At 37.3% G+C, this 22513-nt stretch overlaps 3 protein-coding genes across 5 annotated transcripts; 1 reads left to right on the top strand and 2 right to left on the bottom strand.

Annotated features, from left to right (window-relative positions):
- Positions 1-6013: 6013 nt before the first annotated feature.
- On the bottom strand, positions 6014-6820 carry LOC121779163. Its single transcript, XM_042176494.1, has one exon. It carries the CDS (start codon positions 6818-6820, stop codon positions 6014-6016), a length of 807 nt encoding a protein of 268 aa, XP_042032428.1.
- A 162-nt stretch (positions 6821-6982) lies between these two features.
- On the bottom strand, positions 6983-15123 carry LOC121778524 (DNA cross-link repair 1A protein-like). 2 transcript variants are annotated; one of them, XM_042175894.1, is made up of 11 exons: positions 14373-15123; positions 13658-13858; positions 12537-12881; positions 12337-12400; positions 11738-11955; positions 11548-11661; positions 11102-11207; positions 10775-10986; positions 10580-10680; positions 10331-10496; positions 6983-7261 (listed from the first exon to the last, which is right to left on the bottom strand). In XM_042175894.1, exons 1-10 carry the CDS (start codon positions 14976-14978, stop codon positions 10352-10354), a joined length of 2112 nt encoding a protein of 703 aa, XP_042031828.1. In that variant the 5' UTR covers positions 14979-15123; the 3' UTR covers positions 6983-7261; positions 10331-10351. The 2 variants fall into 2 exon arrangements, with proteins under 2 accessions (XP_042031828.1, XP_042031827.1); XM_042175893.1 differs by lacking the exon at positions 6983-7261 and having other exon boundaries at positions 10164-10496.
- A 17-nt stretch (positions 15124-15140) lies between these two features.
- LOC121778525 (3beta-hydroxysteroid-dehydrogenase/decarboxylase-like) lies at positions 15141-21993 on the top strand. Of its 2 annotated transcripts, none has more exons than XM_042175896.1 (13): positions 15141-15282; positions 15435-15676; positions 16547-16636; positions 16765-16898; positions 17157-17327; positions 17714-17839; positions 18470-18549; positions 18985-19183; positions 19514-19619; positions 20679-20853; positions 21037-21193; positions 21332-21398; positions 21490-21993. In XM_042175896.1, exons 2-13 carry the CDS (start codon positions 15445-15447, stop codon positions 21630-21632), a joined length of 1680 nt encoding a protein of 559 aa, XP_042031830.1. In that variant the 5' UTR covers positions 15141-15282; positions 15435-15444; the 3' UTR covers positions 21633-21993. The 2 variants fall into 2 exon arrangements, with proteins under 2 accessions (XP_042031830.1, XP_042031829.1); XM_042175895.1 differs by having other exon boundaries at positions 15148-15282; positions 15398-15676.
- Positions 21994-22513: the final 520 nt, after the last annotated feature.

Here is a 22513-nt window from a genome sequence, read left to right as displayed (position 1 = left end):
TCCCGACGAGCAAGTGTTGCAAGTGAAGGCTCGGGAAACATATGTGCCGTGGTTTGCTAATTTGGCGAACTACCTTGTCACGGGCGTTGTACCAGAAGGATTGTCTTCTAATCAAAAAAAGAAGTTTTTGAGTGACACCCGCACATATGTTTGGGAAGATCCGTTTCTCTTCCGCATTTGTAGTGATGGAGTGATTCGAAGGTGTGTTGGAGAGCATGAGCACCTTCAGATTTTGTTTGCATGCCATGACTCGTTGTATGGCGGCCACTTTGGAGCACGTCGAACCGCTTTTAAGGTGCTTCAGTCCGGATTCTTTTGGCCATCGATCTTCAAGGATGCAAAAGCCTATGTAGAAAGATGTGACAGTTGCCAAAGAGCCGGCAATATCTCGTGGAGAAATGAAATGCCGATGAATAATATTCACGAGGTAGAACTTTTTGATGTTTGGGGAATAGACTTCATGGGACCGTTTCCCAAGTTTAATGGGCAGCAATACATCCTTGTAGCTGTCGATTACGTTTCTAAGTGGGTAGAGGCAGTGGCCTCGACAACCAATGATGCCAAAGTGGTGTTGAAGTTTATCAAAAGTCACATCTTTAACCGCTTTGGGACACCACAAGCCATTATCAGTGATGGAGGGACACATTTTTGCAACAAATTGTTTGAAAACCTCCTAGGAAAGTATGGTGTCCAACACAAGGTTGCTACCCCTTATCATCCCCAAACAAGTGGTCAAGTTGAAGTATCCAACCGTGAGATTATGCGGGTGCTTGAGAAAGTGGTAAGGCCGTCTAGGAAGGATTGGGCTCAAAAGTTAGATGACGCTTTGTGGGCATATCGAACGGTATATAAGACCCCAATTGGAACTTCACCATACAAGTTGGTATTTGGGAAAGCTTGTCATTTACCGGTAGAGCTTGAGCATAAAGCTTTTTGGGCTTTGCAAAAGCTTAATTTGGATTATGATGCTGCGGCCGAGAAGAGGATGTGCGACATGAACGAGATGGATGAGTTTAGGCTCCGTGCGTATGGGAGCGTTGACCTCTACAAGGAGCGGGCAAAGAAGATACATGATGCAGCCATTAAGCCTCGTCAATTCCATGAGGGACAACTGGTCCTTTTGTACAACTCTCGGCTCAAACTGTTTCCGGGCAAGCTCAAGTCAAGATGGTGGGGTCCTTATGTGGTGCACAAGGTGTACCCCTATGGTGCTGTGGAGATTCGAGATGAGAAGAATGACACTATGTGGAAGGTTAATGGCCAACGCTTGAAGGCCTATGTTGGAGTTGAAGAGAGCATGGAGGCAAGAGAAGAGGCTACACTTGTGGACTCAAAAGTGTAGATCAAGGATGAAGAAGGTCGAGCCAACGACTATAAACAAAGGCGCTGATTGGGAGGCAACCCAAGTTTTTATTTTTCTTTTATTTTTTATTTTATTTGTTGAAGGTTTTGTTTGCTCAATTCTTTCCTCTAACATTTATTTTGAATTGAGTGTTTCTTTTTGTAGGTTTTGTTTCTTTTTGTAGGAGCAACGTGGAGATAGGATTCACATTCGAGCTTATGAGGAAGCACACCTACAAAGGAAAATACACCCACCCACCCACCCGAATGTACTTTGGATATCACGCCAAGTTTGGGGGAGTCTTCTTTCCCTTTACTTTTTATGTTCTCTTTTGCATACATTGAGGACAATGAAGCATTCAAGTTTGGGGGGGTTGTGAATGATTTGATGCATGTTTTTGGGTGTATGGTATGCTAAAAGTGTTTTGAATCATGTAATTGACGGATGCATGCTAGATCTTTGGCTTTCTGGTTGGGAATTCCTGCTTGATTTTACTTGATCTTTGAAGCTTAGGATGGATGGAATTTGTGCATGATTTATTTGAAAGAGCATGTTGTGATTATAATCGATTTCTTGAGTTGAGGAGAGTATGAAAATTACATGTCTTGTGGAGATTATCTTGGATTGATTTGCTTTATCGAGTGAACCGCTTGTATTCATTTGTGTCAATGATATGGGAGGATAAGGCACTAGGATGAACTCCATGGCCAAATGATCACATGCCTAGTCCTATACATGATCTCCTAGAAGCCACTTTGAGCTTAATTCCCTATCATTTGTGTAAACACTTAGCCAATCACTTAGCTACTTAAATAAGCCTCATTTTAGCCTCATCAATAGAACTTGCTACTATTTGGGTGCTAAAAACAAGTTTGAGCTGTGGTGATTTGAGTTTTGAGTGTTGGGTGGTGAATTGTAAAGTGTAGACATTTTTAGACTTGATGTAATGTATAGGTGAAAAGAATGAAGTTCTTAGAGAAAAAAAAAGAAACAAAAAGAAAGAAAAAGACGACCTCCAAATTTGCAAGAGTCGAGGTCTTATTTAGAAAAGAAAAAAAAAGAAATGAAAGAAAAAAAAGTTGTGAAATAAAGTAAGAGCTTCTATTTGTGTAATATGTAATCTTGTCTAGATTTGATCTCAAGTTTGGGGGAGTGAGAATTTGGTTGTAATTTTTTGTTGTTTGATCTTTGGAAGGAAGTTGTAGGAGGGAAGAATTTGGCACTCAAATGTGTAGCTTTTGAGCTCACTATCCATATTTATCCTACCTCATCCCTAGCCCCATTACAACCTTTAATAAAGACCTTGGACCTTATTGTTGATGCACTGTGGATGTTTTGTAAATAGTTTGGTAGAGTTAAAGAAGTTTGATTTGAAATCCGCGAGTCTGTGCGATTAGTAATGCTTGATGAGTCAATGATGACGGTTTGAGTTGTATGATCACATGCTTGGACTTACTTTGAAATGCACCTTGAATTGAAGTTCTAGGTTGATAAGTGATGGTTCTTGAGAGTGGGAAATCTTGATTGGAAGTGTTGGGGGTTTAGATTTTGTCATTCACGTCCCTATATGATTCGCTCTTATGAAAACTTTTGAAAACTTTTGTGAGTTGAGCTTTAAAGTGTGTTTTATATGATCTTGCTCGAGGACGAGCAAGCAAATAAGTTTGGGGGTATTTGATGTGAATCAAATTGTACATTGTTATTCCCCTAACTTTACATGATTATATAGTTTGATGCTTGCAAAAGTATGTTTTGTGGTGTAGGAAGATGAATGAATGGTGAAACAAGGAATGAAGCTCGGATAGTTAAAAAGCTGTGCAGAGAGCTCTAAAAATTGGCCACCCGGTCGGGTTAATTTCATGCCCAAAAATGGCCACCCGGCCGGGTGATTTTCGCGAGGCACGGAAATTCCAGCAAGGTCTCAAAAATGGCCACCCGGCCGGGTGAAATTTCAGCTGCAAAAATTAACCCAGCCGGGCAGATGAGCGAACTGCAAATTGGCAGTTTATACTGCAGTTTCTTTTCCGAAGGTTGGGACGTTTTTTTGAAGGCACAGAGGGATATAGAGAGGAAAATACAGAGGGAAAAAGGAGAGAAAAGGGAGAAAGAGAGGAGGAAGAAGTTCCGGTCAACATTCTGACTATCCGTCTCCAAACCTTGATTCCACTCAACGGGAGCTTGAATCCTACGGTTTTTATTGCATATTTCACAATGTTTTTAGGCTAAGCTCTCTATGTTGCTCCAAGTTGTAATCTAGGATTTGTAAAGATGTTCTTACATCATTGAAATCATTTGTTTGATACCAACAAGATGCTTAATGTTTTTCACTATGTTTTTGGCTAATAACGTAGTGATGTTAATTCATTTGCTATTGTCTCTTTAACATAGTTTATAAGTGATTGATTGTTGGTATGCTATAAAATTAGAATTGTTCAGAGGATAATTTAATAGTGGATTAGGTAAGTTCGCATAGTAGATGATCTTTAATTCCCGCGCTTCCGCAGGAATTTAATATCTTTGAAAATTAATTCATGGAACAAGTGTTCAGCTGACTGTGAATTATACGTCGCAAACATGTTCAGTGCACGCGATTAGGTTGATTAATTAATCCCGAATATGTTATTTTAATATAGGTGTAGAACAATACAAGCCTAGTAAGCAACTTGAAGTGACATATTTCCCCATTCAAAGAGTCCGTCTTTCGTTACCTTGTAGCTTTAGATCATCTTTAATTTGTAGAAATCAAAACCTTCAAATCAAGATCATTTTTAGTATGCTTTTCCTTTGTTTTGGAGTTAAATAAACTTTCCCTTCCCTGTGGATCGACACTTGAAGTATTGCAAACGACACTGTATTCTTGCAGAATTGTTGTAATATTAGAGTTAATTAATTAAACTTGATTGATCTTGCATATAATATCAAAGCTCTAAAATTACACATCAGCACGTAAACGGTACAACCGAAGATTTTGGGTGTGAGGTTTAGGTGTTCTGGGATTTTGGCAATTTTGGACAAGGTATCAAGAGGTGTCTTCATTCGAAGGATTTTTGTAGGGAGTCGGTTCATGAGGTAAATAGAAGTGGAGACTGCTTCGGGCCAGAACGAGGTCGGAACTTTGGATTCTATCATCAGGGCTCGGGTCATTTCAAGGAGTGTTCTATTTTTTCTTTCGGCTACTCCATTTTGTTCGGGTGTATAGGGACAAGAGGTTTGGTGGATGATGCCTTTTTCTGTGCAGAATTGGGTCATGAGACTGTTTACAAATTCCTTCCCATTGTCAGATCTAAGAGTTTTAATAGTAGTGTGGAACTGTGTTTGGATAAGTTTGAAAAAGGATGTGAACATGTCGAATACTTCAGACTTATGTTTCAGAAAATAAACCCACGTCATTCTAGTGCAATCATCGAAAAATATCACAAAATACTTAAAACCATTTCCACCCATAATTGGTGCTGGACCCCACACATCAGAATGCACTAAGGAAAACATGGAATTCATTCGAGTATTCGTAGGTTTAAAAGGCTGTCTGTGGCTCTTAGCCAAAACACAAGTTGCAAAAGAAAAATCAACAGGAATAGAGAGTTTCGGAAAAAGTAGTTTAAAATAACCCGGGGAGGGGTGTCCTAGTCTTCGGTGCCAAAGCCAAGTTTCTTGTTTCGTGGATCCGTGAGCCAGCATTGCACTACCATGTTGAGCTATCTCGTCCACGTAGTAGAGTCCTTGCTTCTCAGTGCCACGCCCAAGAATCCTCCTCGTCTGAATATCCTGCAAGATACAAAAATCGGGGTGCATCAGGAGAGTGCAGTTCAATTCCTTAGTAACATGACTAATAGACATCAGCCTCTGAGACAATGTAGGAACATATAAGCAGTTCTTTAGACGAAGAGTAGGGGAAATCTCAATAGTTCCAGATCCGACTACAGTAATCAATTCCCCATTAGCCGTTCTAATATAAGATTTATCCACTTCACAACTTAGATCAACAAAATCATTTTTCTCAGGGGTCATTGTATCAGTTGCCCCACAGTAAAAAATCCACCCATTCGCATGTGTATCAATCATATTATCAACATGAAATGCAGCGGAAATTTTTTCTAGTGGTGAGAACGGATTTTCAGAAATATAGTCACACAAAATTGGGGCTGATTTGCAATTTTCAAGACTATAGCGGCCCATATAATATTTAGAACTACAGCTGGGGTCAATTTCAGATTTATACGGATCAAGGGGGTCAATATAAATTTCTCGGGGTCTATTTTGCAAAACCGGAGACTTATGTGGGTGAAATTCAAAATTTGGCAAATAACTAGGGTTTGGCGTGACGCCAAACCCTTTACCTCCATTCATACTTCCGCCTCCCTTTCCGTCTGATCCTCCCATCGATTCTGTGCGTCCGGCGAAATTACCGCTCCCCCGCACGTTGCCGCCGCTGGGTTGAGCTCCTGAGCTCACGGTCTGTCCCTGTCCACCGTTTCCCCCATGGTTGCTGATACCGCCTTGCTTCGGTATTCCTTCCTCGTTCACTCTGACGGCCAATTTGGCCTGAAATTGAAGGGTTCTTGCCCTCTGTCTTTCTTCCCACCACTCTGGGTACCCCAATCTTTTGAAGCACGTCTCATACGTGTGTTTTTGCTTGCCACAATGCGAGCACCAGAGTTTCGACGTATCTTGTCAGCTCCCTGGTCGCGGTGGTGGTCCTTGTCGCGGTGAGGGACGTTGATTCTGGGCAGCGAACCCGATCCTGATTTCCCCAGATGATGTATCCCCGGCGTAATTGCCGACGACTTCGGTGGGAGGAGACGATGCCGGTGGCATGGTGTTTCGTCGAGCCGCCTCCGTCTTCACCCACCCGTAAGCAGCTTCGACTGATGGGTAAGGATCCTCTTTGAGGATCTCTCGTTTGATTGAGTCGTATTCTGGGTTCAGTCCAGTCAGAAATTTGAACAGCCTCTTCTCATTCGAATGGACTCTGTATTGGTTCACGCCCTTATCGCAGCACGTGATGGGTTGTTTCTGGCATCGGTCAATGTTAATCCATAGTCCGTTGATTCTTCGGTAATATGTCTCTAAATCAAGATCTCCCTGTCTGATTGTTATTGCTTTTTCCTCCAAATCATATATTAGATACTTATCTGCTTTATTCTCGAACGTGATTGCGAGGGTGTCCCATAATGCTTTGGTTGTCAAGTGGTGTGCGAAGTCGGCAATTATCCCGTCTTCAATGTTGTCGACGATCCACGAAAACACCACCAAGTCGTCTTCTTCCCAATCGTCATAACCCTTGCTCCCGGGTTCTGGGGGTTCGTTTCGGATATGTGAGTAAGCCCCTCGGCCTCCGATCTTGACTTTCATAAGTCGATACCACAACGGGTAGTTCTTTCCATTGAGCTTGAATGCCACGGTGACATTCTTTTTGTTCTTCAACTTTGCCGGCTGATCTGGTTCTGGATTGTTCTTCACGTCCTCTGTTTCTGACATGATTTCGTTGTAGGTTTCTGGTTCTGGTTCGGGTAAGTTCGGTCTATGCCGGGGTCGAGGTTGGTATTTTGGCTATGATGAGAGTTTTCTGAGCCTAAGAGCTTCTTCCTGCTCTGATACCATGTAGAGAATTGGGTACAAAGATCATTCTATTCGATATGTTTAATGTGCAGAGATTATACAACTTATATAGGCTACAAATTACACAAATAAGGTAAACCTAATTACATTAATTGTATTCTATCTTTGGTAAATATTCTTGCATATCAATTCCGTATCACCCTCTTGATTTCTTCCTGATTTCTTGCTAACACCTACCTTCCCAATCTCTCTACAATTCTCTCTCTCGCGGCGATTTCCCGCTGGGCGTTGAAGAAGACGACTGCGACTAGGAGGCCGAGGCCGTTGTCGGTGGTGAATTGGCGGCTGTTGAAGCAAGCTCTGTAAATAGGAACGGTTTTTCACTGTTTGCCTACCTTTTTGCTTCAACAGAACAAACACAAACCTATGGATTCTTATGATGTGCTTTGGAATCTCGTATAAATCTAGCAAGCTGGAGTAGTATTCATCAATAACATATTCTTACCAATTGTAGATTCTGTAGCGGTAGAGTAATATACCTAGTTAACTAACGCAATGCAATGTAATGATGTGTTTAAATTGAAGTAATTGGTCATTGATTTTGAAGAATTTATGGTGGAAATTATCCCGGTTGATTGAAGGCATTTTGGTGCGGAAATCGTCATTATTCAGATTTCTATACTACTTCATTCAACTAGAATATTACTTCATTATGTTAGATTAGTACTTCATTATTTTATTCAACTTGTACTGTTATTGGCTACGAATTTGGAGAAGAAAAAAATATAAAAATCATCGTTATTTAGATTTATATATTATTTCATTCAACTAAACTATTACTTCATTCAGTTACATTATTACTTCATTCACCTAGATTATTACTACTTCATTATTTAACTATCTATATTACGTCATTTGACTAGATCATTACTTCATTTTATTCTATTCTATTACTTCATTCAAATAGTTTTATCACTTCATTCGACTAGGTTATTACTTTAAGGGATTCTTGAGCATATGAGGAAGAGCGATCACTACTTCATTTATATGTGCATTTATTTCATTCAACAAGTATACCACTTCATCACAATAAGATTTTACTTCATTGAACTTCAATTGAGTTATTACTTCAGTCCATTACCTTATTAAATGAGATTATAACTTCATTAACATTGACATAATAATAAAGAATAAATACTTCATTTTGAAAACACTTCACATAGTCTATTAGCTTTAAATTTTGTAAAAAGGTTAAACAAATTAAAATTCAAAGTGGAATGAAGTAATAATCTACTGGAATGAAGTAATAAACTATTGTAATGAAGTAATAAATCTACTGGATGAAGTAATAAACTATAAATGTAATTTGACAAAAATACCCTCGGTTGAAGTAATTTGGCTACCTAATCAATGCGAAAATTTTCACTACATCATCTCATCTCATCCATTAAAAATTAGATCTAAGGGCCCTAATTTGGTCTCTAGTTCGGTTATTAAGACTAGATTTGTGAATAATGAGACTCTGTTATACCATAGTCTATAGGGAACATTTAGACTCTCCTCCTAAATCCGCTACGATGGAAATTATACATCATACTCAAAGATCAATGGAACAAAAAGATTCAGCATTTCCCTAGAAATTGTTTTGAACCACCAATCTAAAAAATATTAACTCCAAAATAGCACTATATCCATTTGCACAATTTTTTTTTATTTCAGAGTAGTAGGATATATTTATGTGAACCAGAAATGCCTAGCACGTAAGCTCAAAATTAGATTGATTTCATTTTCAAACTTCATTGTTCTTTATTTTAGTTGTAATTGACTCAATGTCACTAGAAATTCCAGCTTGTACTGTGTATATTTAGTGTTTCGTGTTTACAACTAAATATCAAAATAGAGTAGTGAAATAATTTTACAACCATCTCTAATAATATTACTTTAAATATCAAAATAGAGTAGTAAAATAGTTTTAATGGTAGTGTAAAATGTATCCATTTTAGGTTTCTGAACAAGATAAATCTATTTTTAAATTTACACTAAAACACACTTAAACTATTTTTTCAAATTTTTTAACATAAAAGTAAGTGAATAAAAAATATTTTTTAAGTTTGATTTTAGTATAAATGGTTGAAGTAAATTCACTATTTAATACTCACTATTTACAAGTCTTATTTACCTTTTTCATTCTAAGTAAGTAGAGCTCACCATTCACCTAAATCATTATACTCACATTTTATTATAAAACCAATACTACCTCTATCCTAAAAAAAATTGACAAACTTATAAATGACATGGATTTTAATGTGCAATTGATAAAGTAAGAGAGGAATGTGAGTGAGAGAGAGAGAAGGTAGTGAGAGTAGTATTAGTGGATTGTAAGGCCCACATTATTAGTGGTGTGTAATTGACTAAAAACTTTCCTTATTTAGACTTTGTCTAATTTTGGGGCAGCCTAAAATTATAAAACTAGTACTCCTTTCGTCCCACCGAAGATGACTCACTTTCCTTTTTCATCTGTCCCAACCAAGATGACCCATTTCTTATTTAGGAAATACTCCCTCCGTCCGCCATTAAATGTCTCATTTTTCCTTTTTCGTTCGTTCGCCAATAAATGACTCATTTCGCTTTTACTATATTTGGTAAGTGGACCATACATTCCACTAACTCATTTCACTCACATTTTAACTGTTTCAATATGATATTATTTCAATAATGTACTAAATCTGATATTATTCAAAATTATCTTCTTCTTCCTTTTTGTCATCCTTCACTTTTTTTTTTTTATTTCAATATTAGATTTAATTTTATAAAATTAAATTTAAAATTTAGATTTTTAAATATCAATAAATTATTTTAATTAATATTATTAATTTATGTACACTCTAAATATTGATTAAAACTATTAATTTTTGTTATTTAATATAATATTCAGCTGAATTGAAGAAGTACAAAAAAAATAATATTAATCATGATGGAAAAATAAGAGCTATTCTATTTAGCCTTAGTTCAGTTGTTATAATTGCTTGTGATTAAATATTATAACGTTGACTAAAAATTTGATACTACTAAAAATTTTATATAGGAGTATTTTTGTTGAAATTTTCTAATTAATTTTGATTATTTTCAAATAAATAAACAAATATTATATTAGTCTTACATTAGATGCATATTTATTTCAGCATAAATCGTGTTATATGATCTATTTATAATTAAAACTATTAAATATTGATTAACACTAAGTTGGCATCGACATACCTTATTTAGATAGGATAACAACTATTAAATATTGATTAAAACTAAGTTGGCATCGACGTACCTTATTTAGATAGGATAACAACGTAGATTTTAACTGATTATATACATGTCTCTGTATTTCAATGAAGTAGGATAATTATGCAGCACTTATGTTTATATGCGTTTGCTTACCACATTGATTTTGGAGTTTGGTTAAGACAAGAGTTGGGATACCATTGCATTCTGCGAATCTGGGCCGTGATTGTTCACGCTCGGGATGATGTTTGCAGGAGATATCAATTTTACGAACTCCTTCAGCTCCATGAAGCTGCTGTGTTCGCTGTATGGTACCTCGTATCTGAACAAGTATAAAAACATCGTAACACAAGTTAGAATGCGAGATGTTTTGTCAAACAGAATGGATTTGTACGAAATTCTGACCTTATCATGGTGCCCTTCTGCCACCTTCTCCCAGTCGACTTCTTTCCTTTCCCGAATGACCAACCAGTAGGCGAAAATGCAACTATCAGACTAAACCGACCCTACAACATTCAAGAAAATATTCATGTAAGTGTAACTGCAAGAATAAGCATGTGTTAAAACAGGCTGAATATTTATGAGATCCATTTTCACTACCATGTAATGTTTAGCCATATGGTCTAGTCTCTTGAAACTGGCAATACTCCACATGGGAACGACGTGAATATGGCTCTCCTGTTCATTTGTGGTGAACCATTGCATATCTTCTTGTTTGAATCCAAGACATTCCAAGATTCGTAGTTTTGCAGCAGTGACGTAGACTTTCTTGTGCAGTGCTTTAGCAACCTCTAGAAACACCCTTTCTTTTCCTGTCTCAAACCAAAGTATGGCACAATTTGGTGATTTGGATGAGTTGAGATCATAGGTTACAAATGGACAAAATAACTGTTTGCTGAATTCGTATTATTGTAGACAGACACCTACCAATGGTATAGCTGCCAATTAGAAACAAGGTCTTTGGGTTGAAAGCTTCAGCTCGGATGGCATCAATGACAAACTGGATTATGGCCTCCTGTTTCGGAAAGTCATACTACAAAAGTGGACAAGAAGCAATCATCATTTTACCAGGATATAGAAGTAGCAAATGCTAGGAGAAGATACGTACAAATACAATCCCACACGTCATGTTGCAATAGAGTAGGTGGGTGGATGAAAAAAGACCCTGATATGAATGGGATCTATGTGCCACAGAGAAGATTCTTAGAGGTAAGGATCAATTTCTGAAACATATGTTATGTTTGACATATCGATATTTCTAGATGATACTCGTCTTTGAAAAGTACAAAAGGGTTCAAGTAAATGTGAAGCCACATTGACTCTATACATATAATTAGGAACAAAAATAGTTCTTAGCTTTCAGCATCTATTACCTGGGGATTGCAGTAGGTTGTGTCAAGGATGAGAGTGTGGACTGGACAAGCTTGAAAATTGAACAGCTCTGTCATTTCCTCACAGAATCGAAAATCACCAGTGTGTAATACAGGCTGCAATATGAATAGAACCTAACTTAGAGAAACACTAAAACTAAAAGAGATGTTTTTCAATAGTTTTTGTACACACCTTACCATTAGGTGGTTCAAATAATATTATGATCGCACCAGGGCAGTGATTAGCGTCAAAGCAAGTTATATTCGTGCCTGCAATATTTATCTTTTCGCGGAGAGGCAAAACTTGAATATTAGCCCATGGAATTCCAAGTTTCAGATTGACTAGCTTTGCTGTAATTAGGGAGCAATATATCACTCCATGACTGAAGGACTTCGTAAGTCCTTGATAATCTGCATATAGAAGGGCAACATAATGTCTTAAGTAACTCCCCTTCTTCCAAATAATTACAAATTTCAATAAAGTGGGTGGCGTAAGGTTGTTTGAGTCCTTCAAATTTTTCAACAGACAAGCATTCAATCATCTAAGCCTTGTTCATTTTATCACCCTTGCTTGCTTCAAGTTAAAGGTGATTCTTGCAGTTTATAATACTTAATGCATCAGCATGAGCACTAATGCACTATGATTCTCACCTATATGTATTTTTCGCATGTATCCCTATTCATATAACTTACAATTGGACATTTCTATTGTGCAGAAATTGACAAGCTAAATCAAGTCAAACAATGTCATATTCTACTAATATTTCTTTAACTTTATCCACTAGGACTTACGATCTAAATGGAAGTGAGTGAGAAAATAATGAGAACAATCCCTTCTTAGATACTTAAAGCCATCCTGCAAAATATATGAAGCTTAACATTAGGATGAATTTATAATATGAACTCAAAATTAATATCTCACCTACACTATCAACTCATACTAACTATCAATAAAAGAATTGCAGAATAACTAAGTCGAAAGCAAAACTTACCACATGAAATTGTGTACCAGGAATGCCACACCACGAAGGAACATCTTTCTGTTTCCCGTTTCTTAGATGATCTTTCTTTTCTGTTCTCGTATTGCTAGTATTTGCCTTACTTCTCGGAACACTACTTTGTCCATTAGTACCAGTTTCAGCTCTTTTAACAGGGCGAGGACCCGAAAAAAAATCTGTTATTAACTTGTTCATGCCTAGTTTAGTTTCATCTGGTACACTTCCTGAGGGATTTGTCTTTGGTTCCACCGTCCTGGTCAAGTCACTCCTTAGCTTGCTGAGAGCATGAAGAATTTTTTTCCTTGGACCAAGTGTTGTAATGCCAATGTGACACAGATCCTGCAATAAGACAATTGATTCTTTAGTGTATAAATGATGAAGAAATATCCATATAGGTACCAACTTGGTAAGCCTAAGCACCTAATGCATGGGGCATGGCATCAGCCCATGTTGCAAAAGGTAGGAGTACTTGTCTATCAAAAACTAAAATTCCTAAGCATGCTTACACTATTTCATTACTGCACAAAAATTATATGTTCATATAGTATAATTTATCTATTCTTGCATATTGGAAGGCATATCCGCAGGTTGAAATATATACTACTCCATTAAAAAACAAGTTTGTAAAATCATATGTATTATGTCATCAGATTGACAGATTGAGAATCAATTTCACTGATAAGTCAAATTATCTCCAAAATATTAATGCAGCACTACATCACAGATTCACACATGAGTTTGAAGCTGAAGACTTGAATTTATGAAATCCCTTTGATGGTTTCGTTTGGCAGCTTGTTTCATGTTTTAGCAGGAACATTTATACTAACACTGATTGCACAATTCCAAATTATATTCCCGCTGTCCTGCCTTTTTCATAATGTTACATTTCTTGTGCAATAGCCATAATACAGTTTTACAATTTAGTATCATTGCATTATCATTGTCATTGCATTATATAATTTGATCTATATAATGCCAAAGAAACAATTGTCCTATAGCAAATTTCTAGAGAATGCAGTTAATAATTCAGTGATTCCCAAGTGCAAGAACCATATAAAGGCCCTACCACAAAGCATAAAAAATGCCAGCAGCTACAATCAAGAAACAGTACAAACCTCTTCTTCCAGTGTTTGAAGTGCATCCCAGTCAATCTCTTGTCTTACAAAAATTTCTGCATATTTTCCAAGGCCCAAGTTGCGTAGCCACTCTACAACTGGAGAAACATCCACATCAGTTGTCACAGGTTTTAGAGGAGAACCATCGAGTACTTGGCCAGGACACCGATAAGCTCCTGCGTCATCATCACCGGCAGCCACCTGAAACACATTATGTTAATCTCAGATAAAAACTATATCTATGGCAGTTATCAATTGAGGAACAGATCCAAATATGAACCCGTATCTCCAACTTAGAACCCAATTCATTCGTAACATCTTTTTCCTGCAAAATGTTACAATAAGAAGCCACCTAATGATACATTGAACTCTATTTTGTGTATGAAATAAGAATCCTTTCGATTTAGTTATTACGCCCAAAGCCATGTTTTCTGTTAGCTTAGACCATCCAACTATAGTAGCAGCCTCAACCTCCACTATGAATTCTGAATATTGCAAATGCAAGTTGATACCTCTCTAACACATCCACAACATCATAAACCGAGTATTTCTTCCACCTCAGGTTTCAAAGGCACAATAAATCACATTTTAGATTGGCACAGCCACACATTAGGATCAAATAAACCTAAATATAACACATCAAAACTGCATAAAAAACAGCACACATATATAACAAAAGCTACACAAATCAAAGAAAACAAGCAAAATTTCTCACATCAGCAGGGGCCTCCACATTATCCAGGCACTCATTTGTGTGAATCTGCCTCTCATCATCGCTCAACTCCGATAAATCAGCCCCACAGAGAGGGCATGAAATCACAACATCACATTTCAAATCATCGCCAGCGCCATCACTACCCGTCTCATCCACATCAGCACAAAGCTTGAGCAGCACATCGAGCCGCGAGCTTCCTTCCGAAGCTTCTTCGCGGCAGTTTACTTCATCATCTTCTCTGATTGGCTCTAAATTTCTCGACTCAACCACATTATCAGCGCGAGTGCAATAGCTAACTCTTTTATCATTCAACAAATCAAGTGTCGGTTCGATTGAGTCCAGCCCACAACCCAAATCTGAATCTGCTTCAGCAAAGTTACGATTTTCCTTCTCGAGATTCGCCGGTTTCCGTCTTTTCAGCGGTTTCGATGGGCGATTAGCCCTCAAATTGCTTGGTTTAAGCGGCAGGATTGACCTGGTTCTGGGAGCGGCGGAGGGAGATGGGGAAGGGTATTCTTGGAAATCGTCATCATCCAATGCGATATTGAGAAATTTTGAAGAGGATGGGGAAATAGTGTTGAATTTTGATTTGGAAGGGGGCGCCATTGATTACGTGTTCGAGCTCGAGGAAGGACTGCAGATTGTTTATAGAACTCTTATTTTCAAATTTAAGCAGGAGATAAATGGAGGGAAATTGTTTAATTTTATAATTTAAAGTATTTTCATGATGTTCCCCACGCCTTTTCAGTATATTCCAAATTTTTATATTGATTGTGGGAGATGAACGGCCACGTTATGGTTTGAGTCTTTCAAATTATAATTTTTTATTCTGATAATGTGTAATTTTGTGTTTCAATTTCATAATTCAATTCGTTAATCAATCGATCGCATTGTCAGTTCGAAGATCCAGGTTAAATCTCCAGCCATCCATCCAAATTTCCCTTTCAATTTCAGTAGCAATGCAAATTCGATTAGTTCGTTATCAGCAATTGACTGATGATTCAGTTTACACATTTTAATTCCAGCTGTTTTCGGCTGATACGACGTCGCTTTGGTACTCAGCGCCGGGAAAATGGGCGGCGAAGAGAAGTGGTGCGTGGTGACCGGCGGCAGGGGATTTGCGGCGCGGCATCTGGTGGTGATGCTCATCAGATACGGCATGTATTCGGTTCGCATTGCGGATTTGTGGCCCACCATCGAGCTCGACAGCGACGAGGAGAATGGGGTTCTCGGCGAAGCTCTGAAGTCTGGCCGTGCCGACTACGTGTCTGTAGATCTTCGCGACAAAGCACAAGCGTTTAAGGGTTGGTTATTTGTTTGTTTATGATTTTGTTGGAATGGACTAGTGTAGTTCATCAGACTTCGCATGATTTAGCTGAGTTGAAAAATATGCAATACTGGAGCTTGCTTCACATGTTTATCCAGCTTACGATCATTATGGATGTCGTTGGATTGTCTTATGAACCATTAAGCAAGTTTGAAGTGAAGTAGAATATGACGAGAAGTCGAGAACTAGAGCTGGTTGACAATTTCTATCTCCTTGTAATGACACATCACGAGTCAAACTTTATCAGGATTAAGAATTTGATGGGGCGTGGATTGATGCTGAAGTTTAATATGAGAAGTTGATTTTGTTGTGTTCAAACGAACTTCTCCTAATGGATGGCTTTCCTTTTCAGTTCCACGGCTGATCACCATCCGTTTACTTGGTTCACAACGGAATTCTTATCCTACATTGTGTACTCCCAACTTTTTTTATCAATGATGCACAGTGCACATCCAGCAGCATTCAGCTTTGGAAATAGAATATGCTTGCTATGAATCTGTTATGATGCAATTCTTTTTATTACTTGTGCATTTCTTCATTAACATAGAAAGTGATTCATTGACATTTAATACCGTTTACTTGTTGAGAAGTTGTTACTTGTTAGTAATAGATAGTTATGGTCATGCCCTTGTCCTACATCTTTTAGAAGTCTTGTACGGCTGATTGTGTGAGACCATAGAAGCCTAGAATTTGTGATGCGCATCTAAGAATCTGTTATCATGTAGTAATTCATTTTTATCCCTTGCACACTTCTTCGTTGACATACTGGGCTTCAGTTTATTTTATTTTTAAGTTGAGTATATAGTGTTGTTTGGAATAATTCCAGTCAGCTTCATCCCTATTGCAGCTTGCATAGGAGTTGTGGTTGTATTCCATATGGCTGCTCCGGATTCATCCATTAATAACCATCGGATACATTATTCTGTCAACGTACAAGGTTAGTTTTCTGGGCATTGTGTACATTAGCAAAAGTAAGTGTTTTTTGGGTATTCCTTGTATGCATCTAATTCTTCACTACAGCTGCCGCGTGTACTCTTTAACTTTGTCTGTATACATGTCTAACAGGAACCCAGAACATTATTGATGCATGTTCTAAGCTGAAAATTAAAAGGCTTGTATATACAAGTTCCCCAAGTGTTGTCTTTGATGGAGTCCATGGAATATCTAATGGAAATGAATCATTACCCTATCCTGCTAAGGTAATGGAAGGGTTATGCATTTTCGAAATGGTTTTTTATCTGTGTGATATTTCTGAGCTAGACGCGATATTTGTATCATAGCTGACAACATTTCTTTATTTCAATAATATGAATGCATCCCCCTCCCTGACTGATTAGTCTTTTATACCTTATTCAAACAAATCTTGTGAATGCCGAAGTTTGATATTGCTTGGCTACTTCATGGGTTACACTCATCTAAACCATATCTAAATCTCGAAATATTGTATTGATCTTCAGCACTATGATTCGTACTCTGCCACAAAAGCTGAAGGAGAATCCCTAGTTATCCATTCAAATGGTTCAAACGGACTTCTAACATGCTGCATTCGACCTAGTAGTATATTTGGCCCTGGTGATAGGTTGTTTGTTCCATCATTAGTTTCTGCAGCAAGGTCTGGGAAATTAAAGGTAACTACAAGTACTGGCTTTTTCTATCCATATGTCGATTCTTGCTCCTCCATGATTAGATACCGGAAACTTTATTATGCATGAGACTAATAAAAGGAACCCTGTGACTCATTTCTGTGTATTGGGGTTTACATTTTGTAGTAATTCTGTTATACAGCCTGCTTCTGCTTGAGCATTGGGACTGAGAAGTTTGTGGTCATGAATTCATTTTAGCTCATATAAAAATGTTGCTGCGGATTGCCTATCTTTTATTCGTTTTTCTGTAATCCTCAGATTCTGAAACTGATCTGATATTACATTGGTGTGCAATGACATTTAGTTCATAATGAATTATCAAAATCTCAAAATCAAAATCTGTTAACTTCTTTGATGTGTGGAGTGTCCAGTTCATCATTGGAGATGGTAAGAACATGTATGACTTTACCTATGTGGAGAATGTTGCACATGCTCACATTTGTGCCGAGCGAGCTTTGGCATCTGGAGGGGCAACAGCAGATAAAGCATCTGGACAGGTAGATTTTTATTTTCATTTGTGATTTTATTGCAGGTCCCAGCTGACCAGAATAAGCCCTTTGTTGTAGTTCAAATGCTTAAGTTTGTTAAACTACTAAATTATCTTACTTACTGAGTCTGCTTACATGCAAGCTTAAGGATGGTTATTGAGTCTCAAAGAAAGTAGGTGTTTATAGAGACCAAATAATTGGTTTGTGGTGTTCATGTTATCATCTTCTACTTGGTATTAATTCAATATATACTAACAAAACCCATGCTGCAATTCTAGTTGTCTTGCCTGAAGTAAAAGCACGTATATAAATTTGGATTAAATAATTTTATGCAGCATTATAAATAACTTCCCGGAATTTGTCATATTTATGTTCTGATCCCACTGAAGCACGATGCATTTTCTAACACATTGGGCCAAATTTCCCCCACTGTCTGTATATGCATTGGATAATGTACTTTTTAAAATTTATAACTGTTCTGCTTGGGGGTATATATTTCAAGTGCATAAGATTTTTGAGATTTTACTTTAGTGCTAGCTCATTTGATTTAACAAGAAGATTTGCACATAAGGTTGTTTTATTGACTGAGGATGAAAACCATGGTGACATAGTTTTTTAATTGCAAGGTCGTGCTTGCAGGTATATTTCATTACCAATGGGGAACCACTTAAATTTTGGGAGTTCGTCTCTATCATTCTGGAAGGTCTTGGCTACGAAAGGTACTTTTGTATCAAATATCGAGCTCACCCCTCCAAGCAGTTATCAAATATCTATCCTCTTGTATTCTTATAACATTTCAAAACCTTCAATCGAATCTATCAGGGTGCAACCTGAATCTCATGCTTACAGAATTTCTGAATTTTTCCTACAATGGTCTATTATTACCAGTCAAACCAACAAATGTTTTTGAGCAAGCTCTTTTGTTGTGGACTTTGCGCTTTTGCTATAGTCAGACATGTATCTGGAGGCTAGCCGTAATCATATTGATTTTATCATTGAAATTTGCTTTTTCTATGATTATTTTTTTGCTTTGTTGTTTATTTAGATTTTTCTGTGCATGGTTCTACCACAAACCCTTCCCTGGGCTACTGCTTATTTTTATGTTCTGCGACAAGCAATACATGGTACCTTAATTTCTGATGTTGTCCATGCAGGCCAAGAACCAAAGTTCCTGCCTTCCTTGTGATGCCAATTGCGCATATGGAAGAGTTAATGTATAAAATATTTGCACCTTTTGGAATGAAGGTACCACAGTTGATACCTTCAAGAGTTCGACTTCTGTCTGTCAGCAGAACCTTTGATTGTTCAAAAGCAAATGACCTTCTTGGCTACACCCCGATTGTACCTCTACAGGTCTGTTAGGCATGGACATTTGATGAGTTAACCTACTTTCTTTTGCCATAGGATAGTTTAATATAAGGGGTGGGTAGATAGCGTACGGTGCGTACCATTTCAATCAATTTTTTTTTGTTGAGTCATCCTAGAGTTTTCTTCAGCTAGATTAAATTTTGTGAAATGAATGCCAAAGGTGTTTGTATGCTAGTTGTTTCCTTTGGGAATTTTCAACCATCTCTATCCAGTAGAAAAGAAAGGGTCATCTCAGATTATGCGGCCTCATGAGATGTTAAATTGTATATTTGTTAATTTTTTCTAATGATCCTAAGTTGATATTTTTTTCTGCAGGAGGGAATTAGAAGAACTATTGACTCATACCAACATTGGAGAGCTGGTGTTCAAATTGAAAGAAAAGGGCCTTCTAAAGCTGAATTACTTCTTGGCAGTGGGAAAGGTGCCAATCTTTTGCTTTCTACTCAACTTCGTGCAATAGATCACTGATCATTGTTGAATTAGATTCATATACGACGACCCAGCCTTATCTTGCATAATATATTAACTTTGTTAGCATTTGTCGAATCAGGATGTGACCATTATGTCTCCATTTTTTTAGATTTAAGGAGCAAAGGGCTAGAATGATAATTTGAATCACTTAAAAGGATAAAACTGGACAAATTTTGTGGAATTACCTGAGGGGAAAACAGATTAATCTACTTGAGTATATTATAGTGAAACTCTCTGATTTCGATTATTATGTTAGCCTTAGGTTTAACTTGTAGAGTGGAGTGTCACTTTTTTGCTTCTTTTCTGTGGTTTTATTTTGAGTCCGATAGTGCCTCTTGGTTCCTGCTCATGGAAATCCTCTTCTTTGTTATCATGTACTCTAAATTTTTTCCTAATTTATAATGCACTTTCTGCATATTTTATCGTGGTTCCTTTTGTCGGATTATCATTCTTTTTGTCATGTGGTCCAAATATAAAATGTCATATATATATGTTTGCTTTTGATATTGCTATTCCTGATAGATTCATCTTGTGAGGTGCTAACCCGATAGTATATAGCACGATCAACAACCTGATCAGAGTATTTGATATGGAGCTAATACGCTGATAGAGATCAAGCTAACGATCTCCATTATCTCTTGAGATTATTTTCATTATTATGGAGATTGTTGAAGATTACAATTGATAGAGATCAAGCTAATGATCTCCATTATCTCTTGAGATTATTTTCATTATTGTGGAGATTGTTGAAAGGTTACTTTAAATGTTGAGGATTTGTTTCTTTGTTTATCTATAGGTTGATCCTTATAAATAGCTCCTCTTTAGAAGAGCTAGATATCTGGGAAAATAAAGTGTATTAGGACGGTATCAACCGTAGGCCTCTTCGGAGGATTATCTTGGCCTCTTTGGAGGATTGTTCTTTTATATTGAATTCCAGTTCTTGTTTTACTTCCGCCTTTAACTCCATATCATACGCATTTCATAAACCTGATCTTGGTGACTTTTGCAGTTGCTGAAGCACTACTTTGGAGGGACATAAAGCTGACACTCACTGTACTGGCGTTCTTAGCTGCATTTTACTATAATTTTATAGCCACTGGATTGACCTTCATAACTTCACTTTCCAAGCTTCTATTGACGGGATCAGTCTTCCTCTTTGTCCATGGAAAACTACCCGAAAAAATGTAGATACATGCTTACTTTCTTTTTCGCTTATGCTTGTTAATTATCTTGCTAAACTTCATCGACTGTAGAGTAACTAGAAATATCTGAATCGCGAACTGTTGCTGTGGTTATTCGGATGTTTCATAAACTTTGGGTGGAGTATCAGCTGTGTTCTAAATCACTTTTCATTATATTTGCTGCAGATTAGGATATAAACTGGAAAAGATTTCCGGATCAAAATTTCATATCTCTGCAGCTGATTCCCACCATTTTGCTTTATCTGTGGTTTCAATATGGAATTCTACTGCTCGGGAATTCAAATTACTTTGTAAAGGAAATGACAATAGACTCTTCTTCAAGGTAAATTTCTCTTTTTTGCTACAACTCATTATTTAATTTTCAGGGCACGAAAATTGAACTTGTTGAAGCCATGATCCTGCATTTGAACGATGTGTGAGCTGAGAGTTTTAAGATTTTTTGTTTTTGCTCGTGAAACAGGTTGTTCTTTCATTATTGCTTCTCAGTATCCTTGGAGCAATTTCAGCACATAATGTTTTTGCTATAGGTATGTCCTGATTTCATGCGCTGATCCAATCATCGTTTTACTTATCAGTTACCACGGTTCAACAGCTCATGTCACCTTTCGCTTGCTGCAGGACTACCCGTCCTCTTTTTTTGTTTTGCTCTGTACGACAAAAAGGAGAAACAGATCGACAAAATTGGCCTCACAGCAATTTTATTTGGATACAAATTGAAGGCCCGCGCTAGGGCAAAGATTAACTTGAGGAAAAAGCAATAACTGGTTAAAAGGGTGTTTCCACGTTTCACTTTGTTGGGTTTTTTTTTTTGGCATGAGCTAGAGCAGTACGGGCTCTTTGGCGTGTCGTTTTTGGCAGTGCCATTCCGGTGTCCATTTGCACGTGACTACTCCTGTCCAATGCAGCTGGATATATTCTTTTAGGGCGAAGAGATTATGGTTTTGTGGTGTTATGTAATAGTCTTATTGTTTGGATGGTAGTAGTGATTGAGTTGTTTAACTTGCCTTCTGTTTCCTTTTTTATGAACAGGCAAGGCCACCTCTCATAATACCTCTTTTTGCCAGTCAGTGCATATTCACATGCAATGTATGTATATATACATATTGTGTGGCCATTTTGATACATGCCTATATGTTTATATCAATGTTCAACCCAATTTGCACTTTCATTTACACCAAAAATCTCCCAAATTTTATTCGTAAAATTGAGCCTTAGTTTTCTTGTGTGAATTATACTAATCATCATTCATCACCATATGACACAACACTGGTTACAAAACACAAGACCAAAAGGTAGTGCATTTGAATGAAAGTGCAACACTCAAATCTTTGATGTAGATAGAATTGCAAACACGAATTTGCAATACCAATAAAGGTTCACAAATTAAATCATTATTATGGTGACCAATTCTACATTGAATTTTCCTTGGAAAATCAATTCCTTTCCTTTTTATTAATACTCATAATTCTACATTGAATTTTCCTTGAATTTATTTATTTGTTAATTGACCCCACCTCAACAAAATAATACTCCCTCCGTCCCAAGTTAGGGTTGGGGAAAAATACCGAAAAAATGATATATCGCTCGTATCGTATTGAAAAATATCGGAAAATTATCGAATGTTCGGTATATTGTAATTTTT

Source organism: Salvia splendens, chromosome 19 (assembly GCF_004379255.2).
Source record: "Salvia splendens isolate huo1 chromosome 19, SspV2, whole genome shotgun sequence".
NCBI classification, from domain to species: Eukaryota; Viridiplantae; Streptophyta; class Magnoliopsida; order Lamiales; family Lamiaceae; genus Salvia; species Salvia splendens.
Note: the sequence above shows the minus strand (reverse complement) of the source record. Positions and strands in the feature narration are given on the sequence as shown.